This window comes from Tiliqua scincoides, chromosome 6 (assembly GCF_035046505.1).
Source record: "Tiliqua scincoides isolate rTilSci1 chromosome 6, rTilSci1.hap2, whole genome shotgun sequence".
NCBI classification, from domain to species: domain Eukaryota; kingdom Metazoa; phylum Chordata; class Lepidosauria; order Squamata; family Scincidae; genus Tiliqua; species Tiliqua scincoides.
The window spans coordinates 60963975-60991759 of NC_089826.1; the positions used below are offsets into that span (position 1 = coordinate 60963975).

General features: G+C 44.7%; 1 protein-coding gene and 1 pseudogene across 1 annotated transcript in view; one reads left to right on the forward strand and one right to left on the reverse strand.

Annotated features, from left to right (window-relative positions):
- Window positions 1-3921: 3921 nt before the first annotated feature.
- The window catches only part of LOC136656065 (coagulation factor XI-like), a 30191-nt gene continuing 6327 nt past the window's right edge, over window positions 3922-27785 (forward strand). Inside the window, exons 1-10 of the mRNA XM_066632903.1 lie at window positions 3922-3979; window positions 8468-8630; window positions 8884-8987; window positions 16058-16217; window positions 18091-18200; window positions 20588-20744; window positions 21890-21999; window positions 22140-22299; window positions 22391-22506; window positions 27072-27246. Coding sequence (XP_066489000.1) covers window positions 3922-3979; window positions 8468-8630; window positions 8884-8987; window positions 16058-16217; window positions 18091-18200; window positions 20588-20744; window positions 21890-21999; window positions 22140-22299; window positions 22391-22506; window positions 27072-27246 — 1313 coding nt within the window. The remainder of the gene's footprint in view (window positions 3980-8467; window positions 8631-8883; window positions 8988-16057; window positions 16218-18090; window positions 18201-20587; window positions 20745-21889; window positions 22000-22139; window positions 22300-22390; window positions 22507-27071; window positions 27247-27785) is intronic.
- Window positions 16391-16510, reverse strand: LOC136656384 (5S ribosomal RNA; annotated as a pseudogene).

Consider the following 27785-nt stretch of genomic DNA (forward strand, 5'->3'; position numbering starts at 1 on the left):
CCCCCACACTGCAGGATGCAGCACATACCCCATTGGCACGAGTGCATCAGTACTAGAAAGTTGGATAGGATTGGGCACTAAGGGGCCCTAAGTAAGGAGGGGTGAATTTTCATTCCATTCCTTGCAGGGAAATTTCCATTCTGTAGGGAAATTTTCCATTCCTTGCAGGGAAATTTCCATTCTTGCAGATCCTTGAGGATAAGGACCTTGGAGGCCAGCCCTTTTCAATCAGTCAAAAGGGCAGGGGGAGGAGCTAGTAAGAGTATAAAACTAGGTTCTGCTGGCGTGGGATCTTCATGAGCAGTGAGTGGCCTCCTGGAATGGAGTGCCAAGGTACGACATAGTAAGTTAATTGCCTGTGTGAGTTTAGCAGGTGGGTGAGGAAGTTAGGGCCCCAAACACTGCCCTTCACTTCCCTTGAGAAGAGGGGCATCAAACTACCACAACAAACAAAGCTATGCAGTCAGAATCAGCAGCAGGGTGGGGGCTGCCCAGTGTTTTGCAATGAGTGTCATATGTACGACTATGCCTCTTGGGCATAAGTTACGTGTGTGTCCTCGGATTGAAGGTAGGTCTGACCATCATAGCAGAACTGTGGGTTAAATTACCAGACCCAATGAGTGATGTGATAGTGGGGGCCTGCTATCATCCTCTGGACCAAAAACCTCATGGGGACCTTGAAATGAGGAAATAAAGCAGGGAGGCATCAAAGATTGACAGGATTATCATTATGGGGACTTCAATTATCCTTGTATTGACTGAGTCAATTCATGCTCAAGTCATGAAAAAGACTGGATTCCTTGATGTGCTACATGACTGGGCCTTAGAGCAGCTATTCATGGAGTCCACCAGAACCTGTGGTGGTTAGAACCTGGTTGGGGATGTGTTCTGGCCATGCGCTGGGAGTTCTTTTTGGATTCAGAGGAAGAAAAATCCCCTCCAAGGTTGTCATAAAATAGCCTTATTTGTTTAAAACTAAAGAGCATCAACTTACAGGAACATCTCCAGGCATACGGAGGCATCTCCAAGCATAAATTTACAGCATTCCCAGGCATAAGGCTTGTTTTATGCAAGCCTTCAGGCAACTCTACCAGCAACACAACCTGCCAGTGTCCAGTGAGGTGTGAGAGCAAAGCCATGGCTGAATACAGTATGAGAAGGCTAGTTAGAAGGAAATCAGAAGGGAAGGTTAAAAAGTGTCCAGTCTCTCCAGAGTGCATGGTGGCTGTTTAAAATAACAGAGGCCCAGCAGAAGGAAGAAGGGCTTGTCTAAGTCCAGGAGGGTACCAACATGGATAATGAGCAGAGTCAGAGAGACTGTGAAGGTTAAGGAAGCTTCCTTCCATAAATGGAAGTCTTACCCTAATGAGGAAATGATACAGGATGCCAATAAAGACTTTGCGGCTGTAATAAGTTAGAAGCAGGAAACCTGCCAGAGGAGGAGTTGGCCTGCTGCATGGTGAGGGAAGGAAAGGGATTTGAAGATTGCAGAGAAATTAAATGAGTTCTTTGCATCTGTCTTCATGACAGAAGACATCAGGCAATTTTCTGTGTGGGAGATTTTCTGGTCCACAGTCAGGGAATAAAAGGACCTGCCCTCTTGAGGGTTTGGAGCTGGTTGAAGACCAAGAAATAGATCACAATGAAGAGAGATAAAAAGCAGTGTGCTCCAATGGTCTGTTCTGGGACCAGTGCTTTTCAACTTGTTCCTAAATGACCTGGAGGCAGGGATAAGCAATGAGGTGGCCAAGTTTGAAGACAACACTAAACTTTTCCAGGTGGTGAAGACCAGAAGGGATTGTGAAGAGCTCCAGAAAGATCTCTCCAGACTAGGTGAATGAACAGCAAAATGACAGATGCATTTCAATATAAGTAAGTGTAAAGTAATGCACATTGGGGCAAAATAAATCAAAACTTCATATGCAGGCTCATGCAGTGGCATCACTAGGGTTTGCATTACCTGGTGCGGGAGGCCAGCGCATAAACCTCATAATGAACCTCCTCCTATGCCCAGGGTGCGGCAATGCCCTGGACGGTGAGCATGGTAATGTACCATTGCCCCACCCCTGGTGGTTTTTTGGCTATAACTTTTGATAGGTATTTCAATGTGGTTTGATTTCATTCTACATGAAATCACACTTTGATGTAGAACTGATGGTATTATTCAAAAATACCAAGTTAAAAAAATTTTGGCCAGTAGTGGAGTCCCACAAACCCATGCACATCACCCAGTACGCCCCCCTAGCAATGCCACTGGGCAATGGATTCTGAGCTGTCTGTGACAGATCAGGAGAGAGGTCTTGGGGTGCTGATGGACAGCTCGATGAACATTTTGACCCAGTGTGTGGTGGCAGTGAAAAAGGCTAATTCCATACTTGGGAATCATTAAAAAAGGATTGAGAATCAAATAGTTAATATTATGCTGTTGTACAAATTGATAGTAAGACCACGTCTGGAGTATTGCATACAGTTCTGAATGCCACATCTCAAAAAGGACATAGTGGAACTGGAAAAGGTACAGAATACAGCAGCCAAAATTATTACTGTGCTGGGGCACCTCCCTTGTGAGAAAAGGTTGCCGCGTTTGGGGGCTCTTCAGTCTCGACAAAAAGGCACCGGAGGGAAGATATGACTGAGACATACAAAATTATGTAGGGGGTGGATAGAGGGAAGTTCATTTCCTCTCATAAATCACCAGAACCAGGGGACATCCACAAAAATTGTCAGGAGAGTTAGAACAGACAAAAGAAAGTATTTCTTTACCCTGCACATAATTAATCTGTGAAACTCCTTGCTACGGGGTGTGTGATGGTGTCTTGCCTAGATGCCTTTTAAAAGGGGATTGGATAGATTTATAGAAGAAAAGCCCATGACAGGTGACAAGCCATGATAGATATGTGCAATCTCCTGGTTTTAGAAGTAGGTTTCCTCCGAATGTCAGGTGCAAGGGAGTAGCAAAAGATTACAGGTTTCTTGTTTTGTGTGTTCCTGGAGTCCTCTGGTGGGCCATTGTGAGATACATGAAGCTGGACTAGATGGGTTAGGTGGAGGGCTCTTATGTTCTTATGAATAACTTAAGTCCTATCAAACTGACTGGGAGTTACTTCTAAGCAGGCTGGGCTGCCAGAAGGGATTAAATAGGAACCTAAATGTCTGATCTAAAAAGAGCAGACTTAATATGTTGTGTTAAACCTTCTCTGTATTAATAATTTTCAGCAGATTGTTATGCAGATAAGAATGTTCGTCTTTTGGTTACATGTCTTGAGATGACAAACAATGGACTCTGATGCACATTTACTCTGAAGTTCAACTGTGTTCAGTGGAACTTGGGCTGCAGTCCTATCCACAATCCTATCCACAATCCTATCTATTACCTGGGAGTAAGTCCAAGACTATAATGGGACTTCTGAGTAGACATGCATCAGACTGGGCTCTCATTCCCTGTCTTAGTCTTATTTTCTAGGGGAGGTTTACACTTGCACTTTACACTGTTACACTTAACCTGTGGGAGCACCAGGCTCCAAGGGGCGCGGGGAGCCCTGCAGAGACATCAAGCACTGTTACAGTAAAAAACATGATTGAAAACCACTTCCTGGTTTTGATTTATAACCAGAAGTGGTTTTTGAACATGCTTTTTACTATTACAGAGGCTTGGGGAGACCTGCAGAGGCATCTGCAAGGCTCCCCTGACACATACTTCTGGAGGTCGGCAGGTAAATGTAAAGCCCCCCCCCCCCAAATAAGTGTAAAGCCCCCCTCCCGGTAGCAGTGTGATCCTGGGGATTGTGTTGCTGCCTTTCTTCCTCCGTTGCTGCCTTTCTTCCTTCCTATACAGCGAAAGCTTCTATTTGAAATTGAATTTTTTTTCAATAAACTAACACAAAACTGGCATTAAAACATTATGTTGCATTTATTTTTAGGATGGCATGGATTTTTCAAACATTCGATTTTGTCATATTATTTTCTTCTGTATATAGTGGTGAGTATCTGAGTAATATAACAACTTCTTATCTGTGATAATTTGTGAAGATATACAAAGTGTGGACATCTTTCCAGATAAACTAGGCAGATAACAATTGGGATATCTATATGGGTGAAAAGACAGGATATACGTTTTTCTAATAAATAAGTTTGTTTAAAGATACTGTTGGATGTTTGGATCCCCCTCCCGCAGCATTTTTTATGCTAACCTCTCTTCAGGTAGACTTTCATTTTCTTTAATCTTGGCAGGTCAGGTTTCATCAGGACAACCCCTCAAAAGACAGTGATACATTTACTTTAAAAGAGGGCTTATCAGCAGCAGTTTGGATGAATCGCTCATTTGCAATAATGGACAATATCCCAAAACTCCCCTGGAATGGGTGGGCGTGGGCCCAGACATAAACACATTCTTGATTATTGCATTGATCTGGGCAGGTAATCAGAGTATCAGACAAACTGGCCCCTTCAATAGAGCCTTATCAAATTCCTGAGGACATTTTCAACAGTGAATACCAAGAAATGCAGCAGAAGAGTTTGAGTTTTATGAAGGAAAAAACAAAACAAGAAAAACCGCAACAGTACATGATCTCAGAGTGTGGATAGCTTTCTGTGATGGGGGGGGGGGGAAGAAAACTTTTCACAAACTTGCCATTGGATGGAAAGGTTAGCAGTGAATACAAACCTGCAGTGTGGTTATACCCCCTTCTCTCCCCACACATTTGTATTGAAAGAGTAAAAAGAATTGTGCCAATTTGGTAAGGGAGCTTTAAAGGACAAGGTCAGAATCAAAGGACTGAGAAGGAAGCTTCTGTACATCTTCCAGTGTTTCTGAGGTTCCCCTTCTGAAAGCACTACCTGCCTATTTATTTCTGTAGTCACTGACTGGCAAAGCTGGAAGTGGAGGGATGCGGGGGGGAGAGAAGCGCCATGTGGTGCTGGTCTTAGAACAGGCATGCAGGGGTTAAAGTTGCATAATGTCCCTGAAGCGTTCAAAAATATCTTTCAATTTGGAATGTCACCTGATTGCAGAAATCTCACTGCCTTATCCTATGCAAGCCATGTTTGTTCAGAAGTAAGTCTCACTGTGTTCAAAGGCCCTTACTTGTAGGCAATTTGCAGCCATGCAGACCGTTCCTACTCACTTTTACTCAGAAATACACCTTTCTGTGTTCAGTGAGGCGTACAGGTAAGTGTGCATTTGATTGCAGCCTTTCTTCATTAATTGCATTTGAGTAAAAACAATAGCTTTTTTTCTAAACTTCCAAAATTTGTTTTATTTTACAATCTCTGCATGCAGGGATGGGAAAATCCAGCAGGGCTTGACTCGAGAGTCAGTGCCCCTGCAACTTGACTCAAAAGAGTCATAATGGGGGTGCTTTCCAAGTTGCCCCTTTGCCCAGTGGGAAAGTATCTTGTCTATATGCAAAAGGTCTCCAGTTCAATCCCAGGTAGCTCCAGGTAGGGTAGAAGAAAAATTCCTGCCTGATATCTTATAGAGCCATTCAGCATTGATATGACTGCACTAGATGGATCAGTGATCTGACTCTGTATAAGGTAACTTCCTATGTTCCCATCTGCAGTTCTTAGATATACAGTACTTGGATAAAAAAAAAAATCAAAATCTGTAGAAATAACAGTTCTTGTGACCTTTAATAACCTCCATTTTTTTTACTAGCCTGCTTGCTGAGGGTATACTTAGCTTTATCATCTCTGGCCTGCAAGGAAAGAGTACAGGTCGGCCCTCAGTATCCACAAAGGTTCTGATCCTGGAACCCCCGCAGATATCAAAATCCATGGATGTGGAAATTCACAGATTTGGGCCCCTTAAAAGCTCTGAACACGACCAGAGCTGTGCTCCACTGAGGGTTTCCCTGGCCCTCAGAATGTCTTTAAAAGGCATATAAGCATCACTTCTGGTTTCCCAGAGAAATTGGAAATTACGCTGCTTTGCCTAAAAGCATTCTGCTTTGGGCATTCTGAGGCCTGCAGTGGCCGTGGGTGAACGCAGAGCTCTGGTTGAGTTTGGAGGGTTCTGGTGGCCCACCCCTGTGGGCTTAGAATTTGCAGATCATGAAATCAGTACTGAATCCTTGGGTGCCCTTCAGGGAGAAAGGCAGAATATAAATCTAATGATAAATAAATAACAAGCGCCACCTGTCCTAACTTTTGTAGTTTTCCCATCCTGTCACTTGGAGGCGATTCTTCTTAGCCACAGTTGATCGGGCAAGTGGATATTTAAAAGCCTGAAATAAGCTGTTGTGCTTTGGGAGACATCCTTCTGCAGTATTTATAAGCATTATTCAGTTGAGTGGACTTCCAGGGGAAATATCAATAACTTTACATTTTAGAACTGTCTTGCTATGAATTAAGAAATGGTGGGAGGTTACTGATATTTCTGAAAGGCAACAACCAAGGGAAAGCTGCAACCCTGCTCTGCATTTTTCAGTGTCTGATTGTGTGAATGATTTACTTTCTTTGGCTGGCAAAACTCGGTTGCAAAAAATTTCCCATTTGTCAAGTTAGGAAAACTACATAACACCAATTATTGTATTGCTTACAAGTGTTTTGGGGCAAGTTGAAACTTGATGTTATCTAACAGACACAAGTTGTGAGACAAATATGACTTTTAAATTAACAAATGTCTTACTGTGAACGGAATAGCTGTAGCACTTCAGATTACTGTGTCAACAAAAGATCTCCAAATGAGGGTGTTTGATATGGGCTGTCTTATTTGGTGCTAACAGAAGGCTGGTACATCCTGAGAAGCATCAAGAAATGGGATGTGGACTTGCATTAACTAAGGAACTAAGATGCAGTTGGGACCTGGCCTTTCTCAAAGGCATTAGTAAACCATACACACACAAAGTGGATGGGAATCAGTATTGTTATCCCTAAAGAGTGTGTCTCTGGAGTACTTTCACAATGATTGTAGATTCAATCAAGTTTTCAGCCAAAGCTTTCAGTAAGACAGAGTGAAGCCAAACAAATGTTGGGGTGGAGGTTTGTTAAAACAGATCACCCAAACTAAGCAAAGATTGAACAAAGAATCCCTACCCACCCCAACCAAAATATGCCAATCTACAAAAATCAGATGTTGCCCATAAGTACATGTCAACATGTACAAATGTAAAGCCCATTTAACAATCTTGGCTTCCCAATCTAGGAGCCCTGGGAACTGTGAAGGGGACTAAGAGCCCAATCGTAAGGGCTTGAGAGCTGGCAGTACGCGCATACCACTGACAGGAGGTGTTGCAAACATGCTGTGAAACACAGTTGCAGCACCAGGGCAGGAGGGATTGCCAGTGCAAGGCTAGGACCAGTTAGCGCTGGGACTCAGTGCTGGGAGGATGCCCGTGACGAACTGCTAGGTGTAAATAGCAGTGCTGAGCAGCAGTGTGGCTTTTCAGGGTAGGGGTTCTAGGGTGGGGGGAGGGACTGGCCCAGGAGGGGGGTGGGACCAGCTGTGGCCCCCTCCAACAGATCTGATGCCCCACATCAGACTGAAAAGCCTGACACAGTGTTTCTCAAATTTCCACCAGTAAAATAGCTGAGGCAGATTCGAGTAGCCCCATTGTAGAACCTGGGGTCTTCCCTGGGGGAAGGGGATGAAAGTCCCCAAGGAGACCCACGGCAGCTTCCCTGGCCCTGCTGGATACAGCGGAAGCCATTTTGGCAGTGCTGTAACTGGTGGCGCCAGGGACGATAGGATTGTGTGATAGGAATGCTTAATAAACCATTTTCAGCATCCTTGCCAATCTACAGCTTCCTGAGTTGGGAAAAACGATGACAGTTAAGCCAGTTTAAATGAAAAGTGTAAATGTGACCCAAGGATCAAATGTGCCTTAGGTTATTTCTGCCCACTATGGAAACTACATATCTCACTGCCTATTTAGGAGGGAAAGAGCAGGTTTTGACATGAGGACAGATCCAATGCCAACTTGGCTTACTTATAAGTTTCATTAGTATTGCTATTGCCCGTGTACTTTTAGGTGACAGAATAGATGCTGACACAAATGACAAGAGCAGAATAACACTGCAACGAACAAGGATGGAATGCTCAGGCTTCTTTGGCCACATTGATCTAAGGTGTGCGATGCCAACTGGCTGCTTGATCAATCTTCTTGAAGCTTCTGTCTTCACAGATAACAATACTGGTCACCTTCTGAAGTCCTTGCACTGGCAGCAGGAATTCTAAAGTCAGAGTTTCAGGAGGACGGGCCTGGGGCGCAGTGGAAAGCATCTGCGTTACATGCACACGGTCCCATGTTCCATTGTCACCAACTCTAGGTAGGGGTAGAAAAACCCCCTCTTTGAAACTCTGAAGTGCTGTTGCCAGACAGCCCTTGGTAATATTGAGGTAGATGGACCAGTGGTCTGACTTGGCATCAGGTAGCTTCCTGTGCTGGACTCCTTAGTCAACTCTCCTGCAGAAAATTTAAATCCCCTACCTTTAGGGGATTAACACTTTGTTTTTTTTCTGCCCCAGAATGTGTGACTCAGGTCTATCAAGACACATCTTTCCAAGGAGGAGATATAGCTACAGTTTTTGCCCCAGATATGGAGAGTTGTCAAATTGTGTGCACATATCACCCAAGGTGCCTATTCTTTACCTACCTGCGAGGAAATTGGACTGAAAATAATTTTAAAAGGTACTGCTAAGATCTCTGTGTATCTGGTCATTGATGTATAGAGTGCCCTCACTGTACAAGGTGTTTTACAATGGAAAATAAGCAGACAGGACATGTCCCTGTCTCATTTGCTTATATATTTGTCTTAAGTAACACACAATTAGATTGTGTCAGTGGGAGACAAAAAAAAGGGGGGCAAAGTTGGGTTTATTTGAAGAGGGCATAAATCTGAAATAATGTTATTTGAATCACTGGCATCTTTCTTTAATCTCAGGTTTGAATGCCTCCTGAAAGACGCTGAAACTCCAACGTTGCCCAAAATATCTGTGAAAGGAGCAATATCTGGACATTCCCGGAAGCAGTGCAGTCGAATCACTGGTAAGTCCTGTTTATTCAGAGACTTCCCAAACTAGTCAAAGGAATCAATGGAATGGTTGATAATAGGTGGCCATGGATAATGATTGTAAGGAGTGATGGAAGTAGAGTATCTAGGCTTGGAAAGGAGGTTTGTTGTGAGTGAAGAGAACAAAGATGTAAACAGATATTGCACTTCCCCCACTGGTTTTTTGCTGTACCTTTTGATAGAACAAAGATAGGACACATTCTGCATGAAATTACACATTGATTGATATATAACATGATAGTATTATTCTTCCAAATTGTAATTTTAGTGATTTTGGTCACTAGTGGTGTCACACCCCCCCCCCCCCGGGTGTCAACTTACTAACACCTTATTGCAGCAGTTCTCAAACGTTTAGCATGTTTAGGACTCACTTTTTAGAATGACACTCTGTCCAAGACCCACCAGAAGTGATGTCATGGTGGAAATGACATCATCCGGCAAATTAAAATAAGTATAAATAAAGTAAAACAAATAATTAAATAAACAGAAGCCAGCCCTGGTCCACCAAGTGAATTTCTTCTGTAGCCTGCCTGCCATAGCACCCCTGCCTCCAAAATCAGTAAGGTTTTCAGCCCTACCCAGTGCCCAGTTCAATTTAAGAACTTCTGTTCAAACCAGATCACTGTCAGGATCCACCTGGCTTTGAATAGTAAAATAATGCATGATAAAATGGGCGCAAAATATAGACCATAATATCACAATAGATCAATGGGAACAGATCTGGAACCATAATAAGAAACTTACTAGAGTAGCAAATTTTATATTATTTTAGATATTATAGACAAAGAAAACAACATATACCTAGTTATTATGATTTTAATTGTAGCGAGGATTTTATGTGTTAGCTATTGGAAGTATTTTAAAATACCAATGAAAAATGAATTAATAGAGCAAGTGATGAATGTGGCGGAGATGGACAGACTTTTGGAAAGTCTCTCTGCAGGAGCACGTGGCCTCTGGGACCCCAAGTGCCTCTGGGAGCTAAGTGCCAGGCAAGGCACCGCGAGTTTAGCATCTGGGCAAGTTCAGCAGCAGGATGAGGAAACCAGGGCCCCAGATACTGCCCTTCCCCTTCCTTGAGAAGAGGGCAGCAAACCAGTGTAGGGTTTTTAAAAGTACCCCTAAATAAAAACAACAAAAAAGCTATGCAGTCAGACAGCCAGCAGCAGGGTGGGGGCTATCCAGTGTTCTGCATCGAGTGTCACCTGTATGACTATTTGCCTCTGGGGCATAAGTCATGGGTGTGTCCTCGGTGCAAGGAGCTCCAGGGTCTCAGGGAACACGTCCGCTCCCTTGAAGCCTTGGTGGCTGACCTGGAGAAGCAGAGGCAGGCAGAGAAGGACCGTGGGGAGACTTCCGGGGATGATCAGGCTTCGTCCCAACCTCAGGCATGCAGCTCCACAGCTGCCTGGGTGGGAAGTCTTGGGGCTGGAGGACGTCATCCTGGAGAGGAGGGAAACAATCCCCTAGGGGGGACCCCTTCTCCAGGGAACGGGCCCGTATCTGAATGCACTCAGGATACTCCTCGGCGGGAGGGGGTTCGGGGGCTTCTTGTAGTGGGGGATGCAATTATTAGAAACATAGAGAGGGGGGTTTGCGACGAATGTGAGGATCGCATGGCGACTTGCCTGCATGGTGCGAAGGTTGCGGACATCACTTCTCATCTAGACAGGCTGGTAGATACTGCTGGTAGATAGTGCTGGGGATGAGGTAGCGGTTGTGGTGCATGTCGGCACCAATGACGTGGGCAAGTGTAGCCAGGATTTAAATTTAAAATTTAGGCTTTTAGGTAGGAAGCTGAAAGCCAGGACCTCAAAGGTAGTGTTCTCTGAAGTGCTACCTGTTCCACGCGCAGGGCCAGCTAGGCAGGCGAAGATCAGGGGTCTCAATGCGTGGATGAGACGGTGGTGTAGGGAGGAGGGGTTTAGATGCGTTAGGCACCGGGGAACGTTTTGGGACAAGCGGGGCCTGTACGAGAGGGACGGGCTTCACTTGAACCAGAATGGAACCAGACTGCTGGCACATAACATTAAAAATGTGGCAGAGCAGCTTTTAAACTTATCCCTGGGGGAAGGCCAACAGGAGCCAAGGGGCATCCGGTTCGGGACTCCTCATCCCTATGGGACGAGGATGGGAAGGTTAGAGAACAACAAGACAAAGGCAGAGTAGGAGAAGAAATTGGGAATGGTAGCGTGATGGGATGTGATAGACGGTTTGGCACAGTGAGAGGATGCGGGGACAAAGGAGCAAATAAGCAGCCCACCCTGGGGCATTCCGTGTACAAATGCTTTTATGCGAATGCCCGAAGTCTCCGAGCAAAGATGGGAGAACTGGAATGTCTGGTGACTAGAGAAAACATTGACATAGTGTGCATAATGGAAACCTGGTGGAATGCGGTGAATCAGTGGAATACTGCAATCCCGGGCTATAAACTCTACAGGAGGGACAGGCAGGGGCATGTTAGAGGTGGGGTGGCCGTTTATGTTAAGGAAGGGATAGAATCCAGCAAAGTAGAGATTGAAGGTGGGTCCGACTCCACCGTAGAATCTCTGTGGGTTAAATTACCAGGCCTGTGGAGCGATGTAATACTGGGGGCGTACTATCGTCCTCCAGACCAGAAATCGGAAGGGGACCTTGAAATGAGAAAACAGATCAGGGAGGTGACAAGGAGGGACAGGGTTGTAATCATGGGGGACTTCAATTATCCTCATATTGACTGGGTCAACTTGTGTTCTGATCATGAAAAGGAGACCGGATTCCTTGACGTGCTAAATGACTGTGCCTTAGAGCAGCTAGTCATGGAGCCCACCAGAGGACAGGTGACTCTGGATTTAATATTGTGTGGTACACAGGGCCTGGTTAGAGATGTCAATGTTACGGAGCCATTGGGGAACAGTGATAATGCTACGATCTGTTTTGACGTGCACGTCGGGGGAAGAATACCGGCTGGTTAGAAGGAGGTTGAAAGGGAAGGTAAAAAGAGTCCAATCTCTCCAGAGTGCATGGAGGCTGCTTAAAACAACAGTAATAGAGGCCCAGCAGAGGTGTATACCACAAAGAATGAAGGGTTCCACTAAATCCAGGAGGGTGCCCGCATGGCTAACCAACCAAGTTAGAGAGGCTGTAAAGGAAGCTTCCTTCTGTAAATGGAAGTCTTGCCCTAATGAGGAGAAAAAAAAGGAACATAAACTGTGGCAAAAGAAATGTAAGAAGCTGATGTAGGAGGCCAAGCGAGACTATGAGGAACGCATGGCCAACAACATTAAGGGGAATAATAAAAGCTTCTTCAAATATGTTAGAAGCAGGAAACCAGTCAGAGTAGTGGTTAGCCCTCTGGATGGTGAGGGAGGGAAAGGGGAGATAAAAGGAGACTTAGAGATGGCAGAGAAATTAAATGAATTCTTTGCATCTGTCTTCACAGCAGAAGACCTCGGGCAGATACCGCTGCCCGAACGGCCCCTCCTGACCAAGGAATTAAGTCAGATAGAGGTTAAAAGAGATGTTTCAGACCTCATTGATAAATTAAAGATCAATAAGTCACCGGGCCCAGATGGCATCCACCCAAGAGTTATTAAGGAATTGAAAAATGAAGTTGCTGTTCTCTTGACTAAGATTGAGAACTGGTTGAAGGCCAGGTACCAGAAGATTGGAGGATAGCAAATGTCACGCCTATCTTTAAAAAGGGAAAGAGGGGGGACCCGGGAAACTATTGACCGGTCAGCCTAACATCTATACTGGGTAAGATGGTGGAATGCCTCATCAAAGATAGGATCTCAAAACACATAGTCGAACAGGCCTTGCTGAGGGAGAATCAGCATGGCTTCTGTAAGGGTAAGTATTGCCTCACAAACTTTATAGAATTCTTTGAAAAGGTCAACAGGTATGTGGATGTGGGAGAACCCATAGACATTATATATCTGGACTTTCAGAAGGTGTTCGACACGGTCCCTCGCCAAAGGCTACTAAAAAAACTCCACAGTCAGGGAATTAGAGGACAGGTCCTCTCATGGATTGAGAACTGGTTGAAGGCCAGGAAACAGAGAGTGGGTGTCAATGGGCAATTTTCACAATGGAGAGAAGTGAAAAGCGGTGTGCCCAAAGGATCTGTCCTGTGACCTGTGCTTTTCAACCTCTTCATAAATGACCTGGAGACAGGGTTGAGCAGTGAGGTGGCAAAGTTTGCAGACGACACCAAACTCTTCTGAGTGGTGAAGACCAGAAGTGATTGTGAGCAGCTCCAGAAGGATCTCTCCAGACTGGCAGAATGGGCAGCAAAATGGCAGATGCGTTTCAATGTCAGTAAGTGTAAGGTCATGCACATTGGGGCAAAAAATCAAAACTTCACATATAGACTGATGGGTTCTGAGCTGTCTGTGACAGATCAGGAGAGAGATCTTGGGGTGGTGGTGGACAGGTCGATGAAAGTGTCGACCCAATGTGCGGTGGCAGTAAAGAAGGCCAATTCTATGCTTGGGATCATTAGAAAAGGTATTGAGAACAAAACGGCTAATATTATAATGCCGTTGTACAAATCTATGGTAAGGCCACACCTGGAGTATTGTGTTCAGTTCTGGTCGCTGCATCTCAAAAAAGACATAGTGGAAATGGAAAAGGTGCAAAAGAGAGCGACTAAGATGATTACGGGGCTGGGGCATCTTCCTTATGAGGAAAGGCTACGGCATTTGGGTCTCTTCAGCCTAGAAAAGAGGCGTCTCGGGGGGACATGATTGAGACATACAAAATTATGCAGGAGTGGATAGAGAGATGCTCTTTACACTCTCACATAACACCAGAATCAGGGGAGATGCTCTTTACACTCTCACATAACACCGGAACCAGGGGACATCCACTAAAATTGAGTGTTAGAACAGAAAAAAGGAAATATTTCTTTACTCAGCATGTGGTTGGTCTGTGGAACTCCTTGCCACAGGATGTGGTGATGGCGTCTGGCCTGGACGCCTTTAAAAGGGGATTGGACAAGTTTCTGGAGGAAAATTCCATTATGGGTTACAAGCCATGATGTGCTTGTACAACCTCCTGATTTTAGAAATGGGTTATGTCAGAATGCCAGATGCAAGGGAGGGCACCAGAATGAGGTTATCTGGTGTGCCCCTTGGGGCATTTGGTGGGCCACTGTGAGATACAGGAAGCTGGACTAGATGGGTCTATGGCCTGATCCAGTGGGGCTGTTCTTATGTTCTTAAGTTTTGGATCAATAATGAAGGCCGATACAAATTGAGTAATGGAAAAAACCTTTTATGCTTGGTTGAAAATGAAGTTTTAGAAATAAATGATAGGGCATTTAGATTGTATTACATATATATTATATTTGATATGATATATTAATTATGGATGAAAAATGATATTGAGAGGTAAATTTAAAAGAGGAAATTGATTAAGATATGTAATGATTTATTAGTTTTAATGATATACAATTGTGACGTATGATTTCCTGCACCCTTTGTTTTGGTGTGTATGTGTGTATAGTGATGGTTTTTGTGTTGTGTGTTATGTATTGTGTATTTTTTGTTTGTGGTTTTAGGAAAATAAAAAAATTTTTAAAAAAGGATCCACCTGGCTTTGTAAGTCTCAAAAAAGTTCACCTTATCAGCTGAAGTGTCTGTTTAGATCCTTCTTAGTTGGGGGGGGGGGGCTGCCTTCTGGAGCATTTGTTGAGCTCCAGTTCCATCAGATCAGGATCATTCTGGTGGCTTCACATTGCCCTTTGCCTGGCCTGACCACCACCCAAGGCACTGCTTACTTGTGAGTAAACTCAACCGTGAGGCTTAGTTGCCCTTTCCATAGGACTAAATACATTCATCTGCTTGAATGGAGGGATTTCCTTTTCAGGTGTTTTTGGGGGCTGCATTCATTGGATCAGGACCATTCTGGTGTTGTTGGATTCCTCTCAGCCTGCCCTTTCCGACGGACTAAGGCAAGGTTGCCTACTCACGACTAAACATGTGATTCAGCTCAGTTTCACTTTCCATAGGGCTCCATGCATTTTTTGTTCTCCAGGTTTTTGGCTGTAACATTTGATGGAAAGGAGATATTTCACTCTGGTTTTTTGCATTGCATTCTACTGGAAATTTTGCATCCAACGGTTTATACCATGATGGTATTATTCCTAACCACCATGATTTCAGCACGTCACCCCCCTGTACACGTTACCCAGTATGACCTGTACCCCTAGCAACGCCACTGCTCTGACCCTTTCTCCCCATGTGTGGGCTCTGTCAGAGAGGGCTTTTAGTTGAGACTATGGCATACGGAAAAGGGTTAAATACCATCTCACTGCATGCTAGAGTCCTGATCCTGATCACCCTGATAGGTGCTATTTAAGTTTGGGGAAAAAGGTGGAGGACCAAACAATTACTATTAACAATAATATTCATATACCACTTTTCACACTGAAAGTTTACAAAGTGGTTTGCAGACAAAATCAAATAATTAAATGGCTCCCTGCCCCAAAGGGGTGCACATGTGAACCTTAGTACACATCCAGCCCAATCGTAACTTTCCAGTGCAATGTAACTGTGTCAATGGATTTGCGCTGCATCGTGATAAGGGGCAGTCATGAAGGCCTCCTCAAGGTAAGGGAATGTTTGTTTCCTTACTTTGGGGCTGCATTGAGGCACTGGAAAGTTGGATAGGATTGGACTGATCTTCTTAGAAGAGGTATTCTCTGTTGCATAACATGGAATGCCTCCTTTAAGACAGTACATGCCGCCTAAAGTTTTTAGATCTACATTTATTTGAATTTAATGGCTTCCAGATTTATTAGTCGTATTTTGAGTGATCAAATGTTTTTTACTTGATTAAATGCTGCAACCTTACTTTATGGAAACTGACTGTGTTCTGTCTTGCTATGTGCTGTTTGTTTTTTGAAAAGCAAAGTGCTTCTCAGCTATAACTGACAGCAGTTGAGAAAGTCTTGGAGCATGCCAAGCATATCGCAGGCATTCGGTAAATCTAAGAACAGACTCTCAAATAGCAAGAGTAACAATCATAATTTATGTGAATACGTTTTTCTTCTTTTTTTCAGCTTGCAGCAAGAACCTCCATGAAGGACTGGATATGCAGGGAACAAATTATAAAATAACCACTGAAGAGAGTTATCAGCAGTGTCAAAAATTATGCACCAACGAGAAGCACTGTCAGTTTTTCACATACACCTCTGCTTCATTTCATACTTCAGCACATCGGTAAATAATGCTTAGATTCTCTTTTTAACCAGAAAGATGACAGTGAACACTGTGATCCTTTGGATTAGCCTTAACAAATTGGAGCTTGTCTGGGAAGAAGAATGGCACAGACTAGGTGGTAAACGGATCATAGAATTGGTTGGCAACCTTCAGTCTCGAAAGACTATGGTATAAGCCTACAGCACCCGGTATTCCCAGGTGGTCTCCCATCCAAGTACTAACCAGGCCTGACCCTGCTTAGCTTCCAAGATCGGATGAGATCAGGCATGTGCAGGGTAACAGTTGCTGTTCATAGAATTAACATAGAATTAATGGTTGTGGTGTGTATGGGCACAACCATGCCTTCAAGGGGAAGAAGAGGACTGGCATAGAAGCATCAGTGCCAGCACTTGGGCTGGGGTCAGGCCAGTGGCAGAAGGAGATAGTCCTTCCAGTCAGTTCTGAAATCCATAAACTTGATTTTATAAGTCTCTGCTTATAGTTTTCTAATTGAGGCCACTTAACTGTGAGCTTCAAGTCCTCTGCCCCAAGTCCATTGAAAATTACAGCACTTAAATTAGTCATAACAGTCTTATTCCTTGGTTCTAATGGAACTGAGACCATGCTGTTACTCCATAGGAAAAACACATGTGTAGGCCACATCTGTTGGCTTGAACTTATGTAGAATTGCAGCCACATATTCACTGTGATCTAGGGCTACCTTCAAGGCAAAAGCTGTGCCTTGAAGTCCCTCTTCTGGTGCTGCCAGTCATCCTTTGGCAGACCTCCTGTGTGTCTATGTATTCTAGCTGAAAAAGGTGGGAGCTACTTCTTGAGGTTCTGCCCTTCTGGGGGGGGGGGAGAACAGCTGTGTGCACAGGACTGACCTGCTTGTGCAGGAACAAGCTGTTGGCAATTCCTTAGAGCTTCTGAACAAGGGGGTATAGGATCGTGCCCCAAAGCAGGCACTCCCCTATCTCCCCACAGCCGTTTACACCCACACACACAAGCAGTGGCATATCTAAGGCATCTGCTCCCTGGGGTCCAAGAAGATTTTATAGCCCCCATGACAAAATCAAATTTAATTAAGTAAATAAAAAGTGTGCCCCATATTAGTTAGAAAAGCTGTGCTGGGATAAAGAGGGACAGTTATTCTCCCCCTGCTAAATCTAAGAGGAGCACTGCTTGAAAAAGCACCTCTTTACCCAGTTAGCTATGATACATAGAAATGAGAGCTGATTCATATTAACACCTTATTGCCTCCAATCAGTTGCTTCATAACACCTTATTGGCTCTCGGAACAATCAGTTTCATTGGTCTTATTATGATTCATAATGCAAATTGGCTGCAACCGAATCCACATTTACCTGGGTGTAAGCCCCATTGACAATAATGGAACTTACTTCTAAGTAGACATTCATAAGCTTGGGCTGTTAGTCCAAGACATTTATGATTAGTTTCCAAAGACATTTTCATCTTTGAATATATGTAGATATAAGGGTTAACATTCTTATTTTTGTTCTTTCTGTCAGAATAATAATCTTTTTTGGGTAATGGGCTGGGACTTTGTAGGCATAGGTTAGGGCCCCAACATGGCTTAATCTGATGCTGATATCTGGTATGGTCCTCTTCCCCCAGTATCTGGATACATTGTACCCAAAATCATAGTGATTGGCTCTTGTGGCACTGAATTCTATAAGTTAATTATGAGCTACATGAAGAAATTACTTTGCCAATCCATTTCACTGGGTGACCCTACGGGTCTAGTACTATGAGAGAAGGGAGGAAAATGTCAGTATTTGACTTGCCTCCTTGCATATCTGTAAGATAAGGAGCCTGAAGGTTTGAATCGTAGTGTATTCTGGGAAATATAATTTTCATCTTTCTCATTCAGCAGTAAATGCTTCTTGAAGTTCAGCCGCACAGGAACACCAACTGTCATAAGACAACTTGAAAACGTTATATCAGGATTCTCACTGAAACCGTGTCACGTTGCGGAAACAGGTAAATATTTATATTTAAATAAATATTTATACTTAAAAGGCATCAGATGAATGGATGGTACATCACAGGGCATTTGAATACCATGCTAGGTATGTTAATGTATCCCAAATAGGAGACAATAAAAATACTGCAGGGTTCAGATATGCTTAGGTAATCTATAATTATTTCATACTGCATACCACCTTTCAGAGCGCGATACCATAGTCTCTCGAGACTGAAGGTTGCCAACAACATTATTAATTGTATTATTATGCACTCATCCCCCACTTTTCTAAGCAGTGAGAAGTTCTGGGGCAGAGCATTACCTGAACTCTGATTCCCTTTGTAGGAAAGATTGCTAGAGATTAACAACCCAATCCGACCTAAATCCCCCATCAATGTAGTATGGCCAAAAGAGTGCATGCTGCATTCTGTGGGGGCAGGGGGGCAGCAGTCTAGAGGCTTCCTCAAGATAAGGGAACTTTTGTTCCCTTACCCCAGGACATGCCTCTGCTGCCTCAATAAGTCTCCTCAGAACTGTGCCAGCTACTTGTGCAAATCTGAGAAGGGTAAGGGAGAGGGAATGGAACATGGAATGGAATTAGGATGTGGTGTACACTAGTGCTGCTGAGATCCACCCTCTTGCTCTCCCATTACACCTTCTGCCCACCTGGAAACTCCTCCATTCCCTGCCACCAGCTTCCCTTCTCTGCTGGAGATAAGTGACAGGGGGCCTCCATCACTGCCATTATTTGTGGTGGTGGACTCAGAATGGTTGCTGGCAATGCACACATCATGCTTCCGTATAGCCATTTACAGCAGCAACATCAGATGAGATGTTTTTCCAGATAATTTCCCCAAATCGTAAGATCCCCTGAACTTTTCCGTTTCCATTCTCTCTCAGATCAGATCTGCCTCTATTTCAACTCTGCAAACTCCAAGCAGAAATACTTCCTTGGTTCTCTTAAGGACACTTGGGGGGAGGGGCTAAGGAAGGACCTTACAGCTCAACCTTGGCCCATCCCGTTAGGTAGAGGTTACTTGAGGTCATACCAACCTCTTTTGGAGCCACCTAGAATGTTAACAGTTGCTAAGCACTTTTTTGTGCAGTGCCAACCAGGCGTTGCCCAAGGATGAAGCTGAAGTGTCGGGCTCCTTCCCTCCCAATACAAATTTCCCAATGCTATATCTATTATTTTTTTCAAGTTGAGGAAGTACATCACTTACTACTGCAGTTTATTACCTAATCTTCACAACAATCCTGTGAGGTAGGATAGGCTGAGAGATAATGACTTACTGTCACCTTTGTTTCCTCTTCCATGAGGGGAGCTCCACCTCCAGGGGTTTTGGAAACAGAAGCAGAGAATCTGTACAGCCAGGATACAACTGGAGACCTCTGGGCTGAATCCTATCCAGTTTTCCAGTGCTGGTGGAGCAGTGCCAATGGGGCATGCACTGCATCCTGTGGTGGGGAAGCAGTCACAGAGGACTCCTCAGGGTATGGGAACATTTGTTTCCATACCTTGAGGCTGTATTACAGTTGCACTGGTGCTGGAAAGTTGGATAGGATTGGGTCCTTTATTAACACCAAAACAAAGGAGTTAACAGAAAAAGGGGAAGTTGTGTGTCCCTGCCGGATTAGCTTCACCATGCTCTGCCTTGACCTCCGCTAGGGAGAGGCCCTTCACATTAAGTGGAGCCCCAAGGTATGGCTTCTGAGGATATCACAGGTTCCAGGCTATTATAGCAACCTTTGGGTCTGCCCCTTGCCCTTCTTCAAGTGGAGCTGAATTTGTGTTGACTGTATCCTGCCATTCCTCTGGCTGTTTGCTGGCTTTTCCTGGAGTCCTCTCCAACTTCCTCCCCTTCTTTCTGTTCATGGGCTGGTTTTCCTTGCCTCTAGCCTCTCCCTTCCTTGTCTCCTCCCCTACAACTGGACTTCTTGCCTTTGCTCAAACTATCCTCCTTCTCCTCTGCTATCTCATTCTTCTCTTTTCTTTCCTCCGCCTTGTCTCTGCTCCTTCCCTCACCATCCCTTTTCCCTGCTGAGACACTTTTGAAGCCCTGTCCCTTGACTGACATCTGGGAGTGGGTGATGACGAATGATGCTGTCAGTCACCACCCACCTGATCAGCAGAGCCCACCTGCAGAATTGCTGTGCCAATTCAGGGCTCAAACCAGCCCAAATCTGTGAATGAGCCACAGGGTTAAACAGAGAATATGGATTTTAGGCCATTGATCTATTGTCTGTAGTGACAAGCATTTTCTTCAGGAATGGGGAAGTTCTGGAAGCATCAGGACAATTTAGCCTCCACACTTCACTGGCTGAAGTGGCTCTGTGTACATTCTTGATACTCTGATTTCTATATGGATTGCACCTTGACCTTGTACATCTTTTTCCTATGCAGATTGTCAGATGGACATTTTTCAACATAGAGTGTTTTCTGGGACTTCTGTTGCAAAGGTTTTCACACCTGATTCAACAGCATGTAGAATACTTTGCACTTACCATCCGAATTGCTTATTTTTTACCTTTTACAACAATAACTGGGTGGTAAAAAAACGGTGAGTATGACCATTCATTTGCAAGTAACTCACCATGACAAGAAAAGGGAGGATCGCACTGTCTTGTAATGTGGCTCCAACATGCTGTAACAGTGATAACTAGGGAATAATTTCAATCCTTGGATGATCCCATGTGTTGTGTGGAGATAAGGGAGCAACATGCTTACAGATAAACACTGTGGCATAGTTACTGCCGGACAGTTATAACTTGGAAATTGGGTTCATGGGCTCCAGATCTGGTATATAGCTCTGTGGTGTCCTGAGCTCCCTTGTGCTGTGAGGAATGGCTTCAAGTTGGGACTTGTGTTGCCAGCTTGCCCTTGATTTCATTGTTTGGGGGCAGAGTCTCGTGAGACTTCAGCTGGACATGGCTTTGCTGATTGGGAGCACAGGTGGGGGGCAGGGAAATTGAAGGCAAGGGCAGAGAAAGAAGGGAGAGAGAAAGCATGGTGGAAAAAGATGATGGGGGCAAGAAAAGGAACAGATGGCGGGGGAAACTGAGAAAAGGGAAAACGGAAATGGAGGATGGAGACCCAAGGTGGGGAATCAAACAGGAAGAAGGTATGGGTAGAGAAGAAGCAGGAAGGAGAAGTGGAAGGAGGTGGACAGAGGGCAGGCATGCTTAGGAGGTCACAGAAGAGAAATGGCAGAACTGGAGATGAGGTGGAGAAGGCTGGAGGGGGCAGAAGAAGAAAAGGGAGAGCAAAAATAGGGACTATAATGGGGAAGGGCAAGAGCCTTCAGTGTGCATTCCCACGAGCCAGTTGCCTGTTCCCTGGAAGCAATCCCCACCAGATTTCTGCCTCTTAGGGAGTGTTAGCCAGGCAATACCATAGCATCCTAAACTTGTGCCTTTGTGCACCTGGAGGACTTCCTTGTAGGCAGACAACCATACAAGGTCATCTAGCTGAACAAGTCACTGCCTAAAAGTGAGACCCACAGCAGTGGCCAGTGCAGAGAGCAGGTGCCCTACACAAGATCTCAGCAAAGAAACCGCTGTCTTCAGCAAGTAAGGCTTCATGCTGCCTGGGAAGATAATGATAAAAACGGCACCAAAGGATCTGCCCCAGGAGAAATAAAGTCTTGAAGTCACTATTGGCATCTTATCAACTTGAGTTTTGAAGTCATTTGTGTTTCTGTTTTAGATATACCTGTGACATGATGACATCCAGAAGTGGAATACCAGATAGAGTTTTAGAAAGAGAAAATACAGCATCGGGCTTTAGTCTCCTAAACTGCCGGAAATCTTTCCCTGGTAATCTTTACAATATACTTGACCACGAGAGAGAGAGAGAGAGAGAGAGAGAGAGAGAGAGAGAGAGAGAGAGATCTTTAGTTTCTTACCCAAGTCATGTCAATTTAGTAGTGTTTAACAATGTTTACAAAATTTTGCAGCCTGCAATTCTTGGACTTACACAGATTTAAACTTTTTGGGGATGGAACTGAGTGTGGAATATGTCAGTGGACCCAAGGCTTGTCAGCAGCTTTGCACAGACACAATCCGCTGCCAATTTTTTACTTATGTTCCTCACAAAACATCATGCAACCAAGAAAGGTAAGATTTTTTTTTCCTAAGGATTAAAATCAATTCCAAAATGCTGCAAACTATAATTTTAGCTTGACTGCTTGATTCCCTTTCTCTACAGTAAATGTAAATGTTCCTTAAGGATGACTGTCAATGGGTCTCCAGATAAAATTGTGCCTGCAAATGGAATGGTTTCTGGCTATTCTTTACGAATGTGTCAAGTAAGAGGTGACCCTGGTGAGTAAAGTTGAAAGTATGCAGCTGACTTGTCCTGTTTGGACATCCCAAGCATGGCCAGGACCAGGTTGCTGGGAGCTCTGGGGCAAAACTCTACCCTAGGCCCATGGCAACCCACCTGAAGGTTTTATTGTGCCCTGACTGAGGGCCCAATCCTTTCCAATTTTCCAATGCTGGTGCATTTGTGCAAGTGGGATATGGGCTGCATCCTGTGGTGGAAGGGCAGTCACTGGAGCCTTCTGAAGGTATGGGAACATGTGTTCCCTTACCATGTGGCTGTATTGTGGCTACACCGGAGATGAAAAGTTGGATAGGGTAGCATCTCCAGTTGCATTGTTCCTACCTCTGCTGTAGATGCATATCTTGTAGGCCTACAGCGTAACATATTAAGTTGAGAAAAAGTTACTTATAACCCCAAATTCAACAACTTTTACTATTCTGGACACATTTATATTTTTTTCCAACTTTTGATTTTCCCCATGCTTTATAAACCAGAGTATAGCTGTGCAATATTTGACTAATGTCCCTGAACTTTCAGTTGTAGCTTTGTGCAAACATTTCTGTGCAAACATTTCTTTGGTAGTTCTTTCTAGCTTTCCAATGACCATCAGCTTCTGTTTGCTGTGTGTGTGTTTACTTCTTCAAAGTGATTCCATGGAGCAGTCCTGTTTAGGGCTTAATCTGTGTTGAGGCTCACCAGGGCTCAGTTGCCAAACCAGTTTTCAAATGGCTAGGGCTAAAAGTTGGGAAGTGATGAAAAAGAAGGGATAGGCTCAGTATGCAGTCCCAAGTACTGTTAAATAAGTACAACTCTTCTCTGCATGGCATCTGTGGTGAGGAAAAGGGACTTCCGGATCAAAGGAAGCATCTTACAGAGAAACGAAAATCCTGGCACCTCTCCCTCTCTCTTGCTAAAAAAGGAAGGCCAAAGCCCCTTCATTTCCAGTACTTGCTGGTTCAAGTGAAAAATGTGTTGATCTGCTCTACCACCTATGAAACCCGTCATCAGAGCCAACTCGTGGCTTCAGGAAGCCTTTGTCAAACTGTCCTTCATGGGCACCTACCTACCAAGGGTCACTCCAGCGCTGCCAAACAAAAGCCATGGGCACAGAAGTGAACCTGTGGATTAGCAGTGAGCCCCTCGTTCACCCTCAATGATACTCAATGATACTGACCTCAATGATACTGACCCTTGATACTGGCTCTGAATATTATATAACCAGTTCTCAGCTTGGACTGCTGTAGATGATACCAACTAGCCATCATGTGTGAGAGTGTGTGCCTGCACATTTCCCTCACACCTGATATGCTGTTCTGCCCTGCATAGTCAGGTGAGGGGTGGTGAAATATCAGAACCTCTCCTCATCGACTGGGAGTATTGAAACCACACAATTAGACATGGAACATCTAAATTATTTCCTATACTGACCTGGAATGTTGCATTGGGGTTTGCCACCTGAATGCTTGCTTAGCAAGGAGCTTCAGCCAATCGCAGCTCCCCTATGTGCATGTGCAGGAATCATGCACGTGTTTGAAAGCTTCAGGTATAGGTGTGTGCTTCAAACATCTTAACGCTCCAAAGACATTACATATACCTAAAGTTAACAGACAACTCTGTTCTTTTGTGCACAAACTTCAAAAATCCCTCTTTCCCGAAGGATAAGCGAATGGTAGTTATAATTCTGAACAGATTTTCTCTTTCAAAACTATGGGCATGATCTAGCTCAAGTTAAGTCAGTTGTGACCAACCTGGCCAGACACCATATCTGCCCAGGGTAGATGAGAAAACTCTATGCCAATTAATTAAGAACAAAACAATTACTACCCAGTCCCCAAGAGTCATCAGCTAATCTTGGACTATCCTGATGGGTGAGTTGGTCTCCCAGCACAGACTACTGGAAACGTGAGGGAAATGCTGAGGTGCCATGCAGCTCTGCCTCCAGCTTCCTGTGACACCAGTGAGATGTCAGCAATCTGTCCTTGCAGGGCAGGACCAAGAAAAGGAAGCCCCCACCCATATTCTAACAGCAGAGGGGCCCTACTGGGGAAAGCATGTTGTTTGGTGAGGGTTTGAGAGTTCCCTAGTTCCTCTTGTTGAAAAGTGTGTTTTTCCCAGTAGAGAAAACTTCCCAGCTTTGGGCGGGGTGATTTAGATTAGGAAAATGGAGCAGTGGAAAGGATTAAGAGCTCTCAGCATTTTTCAGCAATCTAATGCCATTAAACTATCTGGAGATCAGTGATGGGTGGTCCAATCCTGAGCTGCCCGGGGTGCCCAGCTTCGGCGGCACTGAAAAGGCTGCTGCTGGATCCTGTGTGCCTCGGGCTACCATGGGCAGCACCTCGGGAGAAGGGGTTTTTTGTCCCGTTCTCCTGGGTAAGGGAAGCAGCCCTACAATCAGGCTACTCAGTTTACTGCTGACCAAAAGGTGATGGTCAGGTAAATGCGTTTGTGTAGGGTGCTGAGCCCTACACGAGTGGACAGGATCCAGCAGAGCAGACTTCCACTGGACCCGCCTCCCTCCTTCCCTCCCCCGGCACAACTCCCGTCTGCCCTTTCCCCGCCTCCCTGTCACGCCTCTCTCCGCCCTCCGCCCGCTCCCCCTGCGCTGGAACGCCTCCTCCCTGCCCCTGCTTGCTGTGCTGTGGCTTGGCAGTCAGTGAGACTGCCAAGCAGTGGAGGATGGGCACCTGACCAGTGCTAGCCCAGTGCTGGCCAGTGCCGGGCTAGCACAGGCACTGGCCCGGCGGTAAGCCTCACAGATGTGCCTTACGGCACACTTGTGACAGTGCTTTCCAACTAAAAGCTGGAGCACCAAGCTCAGGATTGGGCTCTAAGGCTGCAATCCTTTACATACTTACCTGGGACTCAGTCCTTTTGAAATTAATAGGGCTTAGTAGAAATACCTAGAATTGGGCTGTGGATATTCTGGCCAGCACCTTTGGCCCTTAGAAAATGCAAGAGCACTATATAGTGGTTGAAATTATTAATGTGCCTAAAACTTTACTTACATATTCATTTGTCCCGAGAAAGACATGAGGCTGTACAGTCATGGCATCTGGTGGACACAAAATGAATCTGGATAATCCACGAGTTCTGGAGAATCCGCATTCAAATCATTGATACTCTTCAGTTGTCCACATATTGGTGAGAGAGATCCCAGATCAGTGAGTGGCTTTGGGCAACTCACAGTCACTCAGCTGAACTTTTTCCACAGATGTGTGAGATTGTGAGGGTTGGGTGTGTGTGTGTGTCTGGCTCAAGTGAGAAGTGGATCACCCCCTCCTTATCTTGCTCCCCCTGCAGTTTCCTCAAACCCAGAAGTTCTAGACTTCTTTATTTTATGTACAGGGACAGCATGAATGAAAGAGTTCATTTGTACTGTCCCTTTAAATAAAACTGAAAGTCTTGAACTTTGGAGCTTGCCAAGACTGCAGAAGGAGCTTTTTGTTACTTTGTCTGGAGCACCACAGCATACACAGCAGTATGGCATTGGCATAGTTGCGCTGCCTTTGGGTGTGCTGCTTGCAGTGCACTGGGGAAATGAAGGTGGGAGGAATGGAGAAAAACCTTCCCTCTTTCCATTATGTCACCACAACTTCTCTGGACTGGTACATAAAGGGAAAGGGAAGTTTTGTTTGGGAATAGGAATTGACAGGAAGAGTACTTAACATCACAAGTCTATGTATGTCTACTCAGAAGGAAGCCCCATTATGTTCAGTGGGGTTTAGTTCCAGGAAAGTGTGTAGAGGATTGCAGGCATTTAAGACATTTAATGACCCTTGAAATGGCTTGGTGGATGAACCAGTTCTTCCTTTTGATGGAAAGGGTTGGATTTCTTCCAATCTTTTTCTCTGAGACTAAACCAGTTTGCCTATTACTACCTCTCACAGTCCTTGGAAAAGGAAAAAGGCATGAAAGAACCAGACACAAAACAACCCACCTGAGATATTCCTGAATAAAATCCAGGAATTGTGGAATGAACAAAACTCTGAGGAACAACTACTTGCATTAAAAACCCTCAGAATCCAATAGCGTACAGCTATTTCCCTGCCATAGTGTGCAGCTGTGACATGGGAGGGGGGCAACTGGGAGGGGAAAGAGAAATTATTTCCTGTTACGCCTCGGCAAGCCTCCCAACTGCCAAAGGGTCTCCTTAGACCTGTTCCAGCTCTTTAGCTTGGCCAAGTCCCAGGAGACAAAGGGGGTGTGGTGGCTTACTCTAGAGAGGAGAGCATCCAGTGCAAGTCACCCAGGCCGGGTGCCACTCCCTCTTGCCGCTGACATGCCTCCCAGCTTCCCCCTGTTCCACTCATTCCACCCTCCCTCTATCGTATTCTTCCTGCCCTGCCAACGTGGCATCAGTGGCCAGCCTTCTTTGCCCTGCCAACATGCGCAGGGCCTATGTGGGGGCCTTGGCTATGCATGCTTCCGAATCACCGTTTTTGACATGAGGAAAGTCACGATAGTGTGTTCCACTGTAGGAACACTAGTTCTGGTGGCAAAGAGCGCACATAAGGTTGGTCAGCCCATCAAACATGGCTGTATTGATTTGATATTTTCTTAGTATGTGCACAGAAGCCTAAAGTGAACAGAAGGATTGTTGGAGGAACAAATGCTTCTCATGGTGAATGGCCCTGGCAAGTCAGTTTACATGTGCAGCCATCTGCGAAAGGACATTATTGTGGTGGTTCCATCATCAGTAATCAATGGATAGTGACCGCTGCCCACTGCACACAAAAGTAAGTACAACCTCTGTGAAGTAAATAAAATGGATTTGTTAGGAGATATTCAGATTCATAAGAGATTAGCACAGTCCTGTCACACAAGAGCTATCTTTCTTCCTAAGGGGATGTGACTATACATGAACTTCCATTTAAGGGCAAGACTAGGAATGTGGGAAGCAGTTATCTGAAACAGCACTATGTTATGTGGTGGTTAGTACATCATGGGTGTGGCTGTGCTGCATCATCTAAACCAGAGAATAAACGTAAGGGCACATGGCATTGCTAAGAGTAGGTAGTTCTCTCATGGCCCTTGCCTAAAAGGAAGATTATCTGAGTACCCATCTTATCCATATTTCTTTAATGACTGGTTATAGGAAGACTTGGGTATAAGTGAATCAAAATATTCCAGAACAATGTTTTTAAATGAATACCTAATAATTGCTCTTATACAATAAATTCTGAAAGTAGTTTGCATAAGAAAGGAATGAGATAGTTTCTTGTTCCATTGGAGCTCACAGTATAAAAGGAGACACAAGGAAACAACAAGAGGAAGG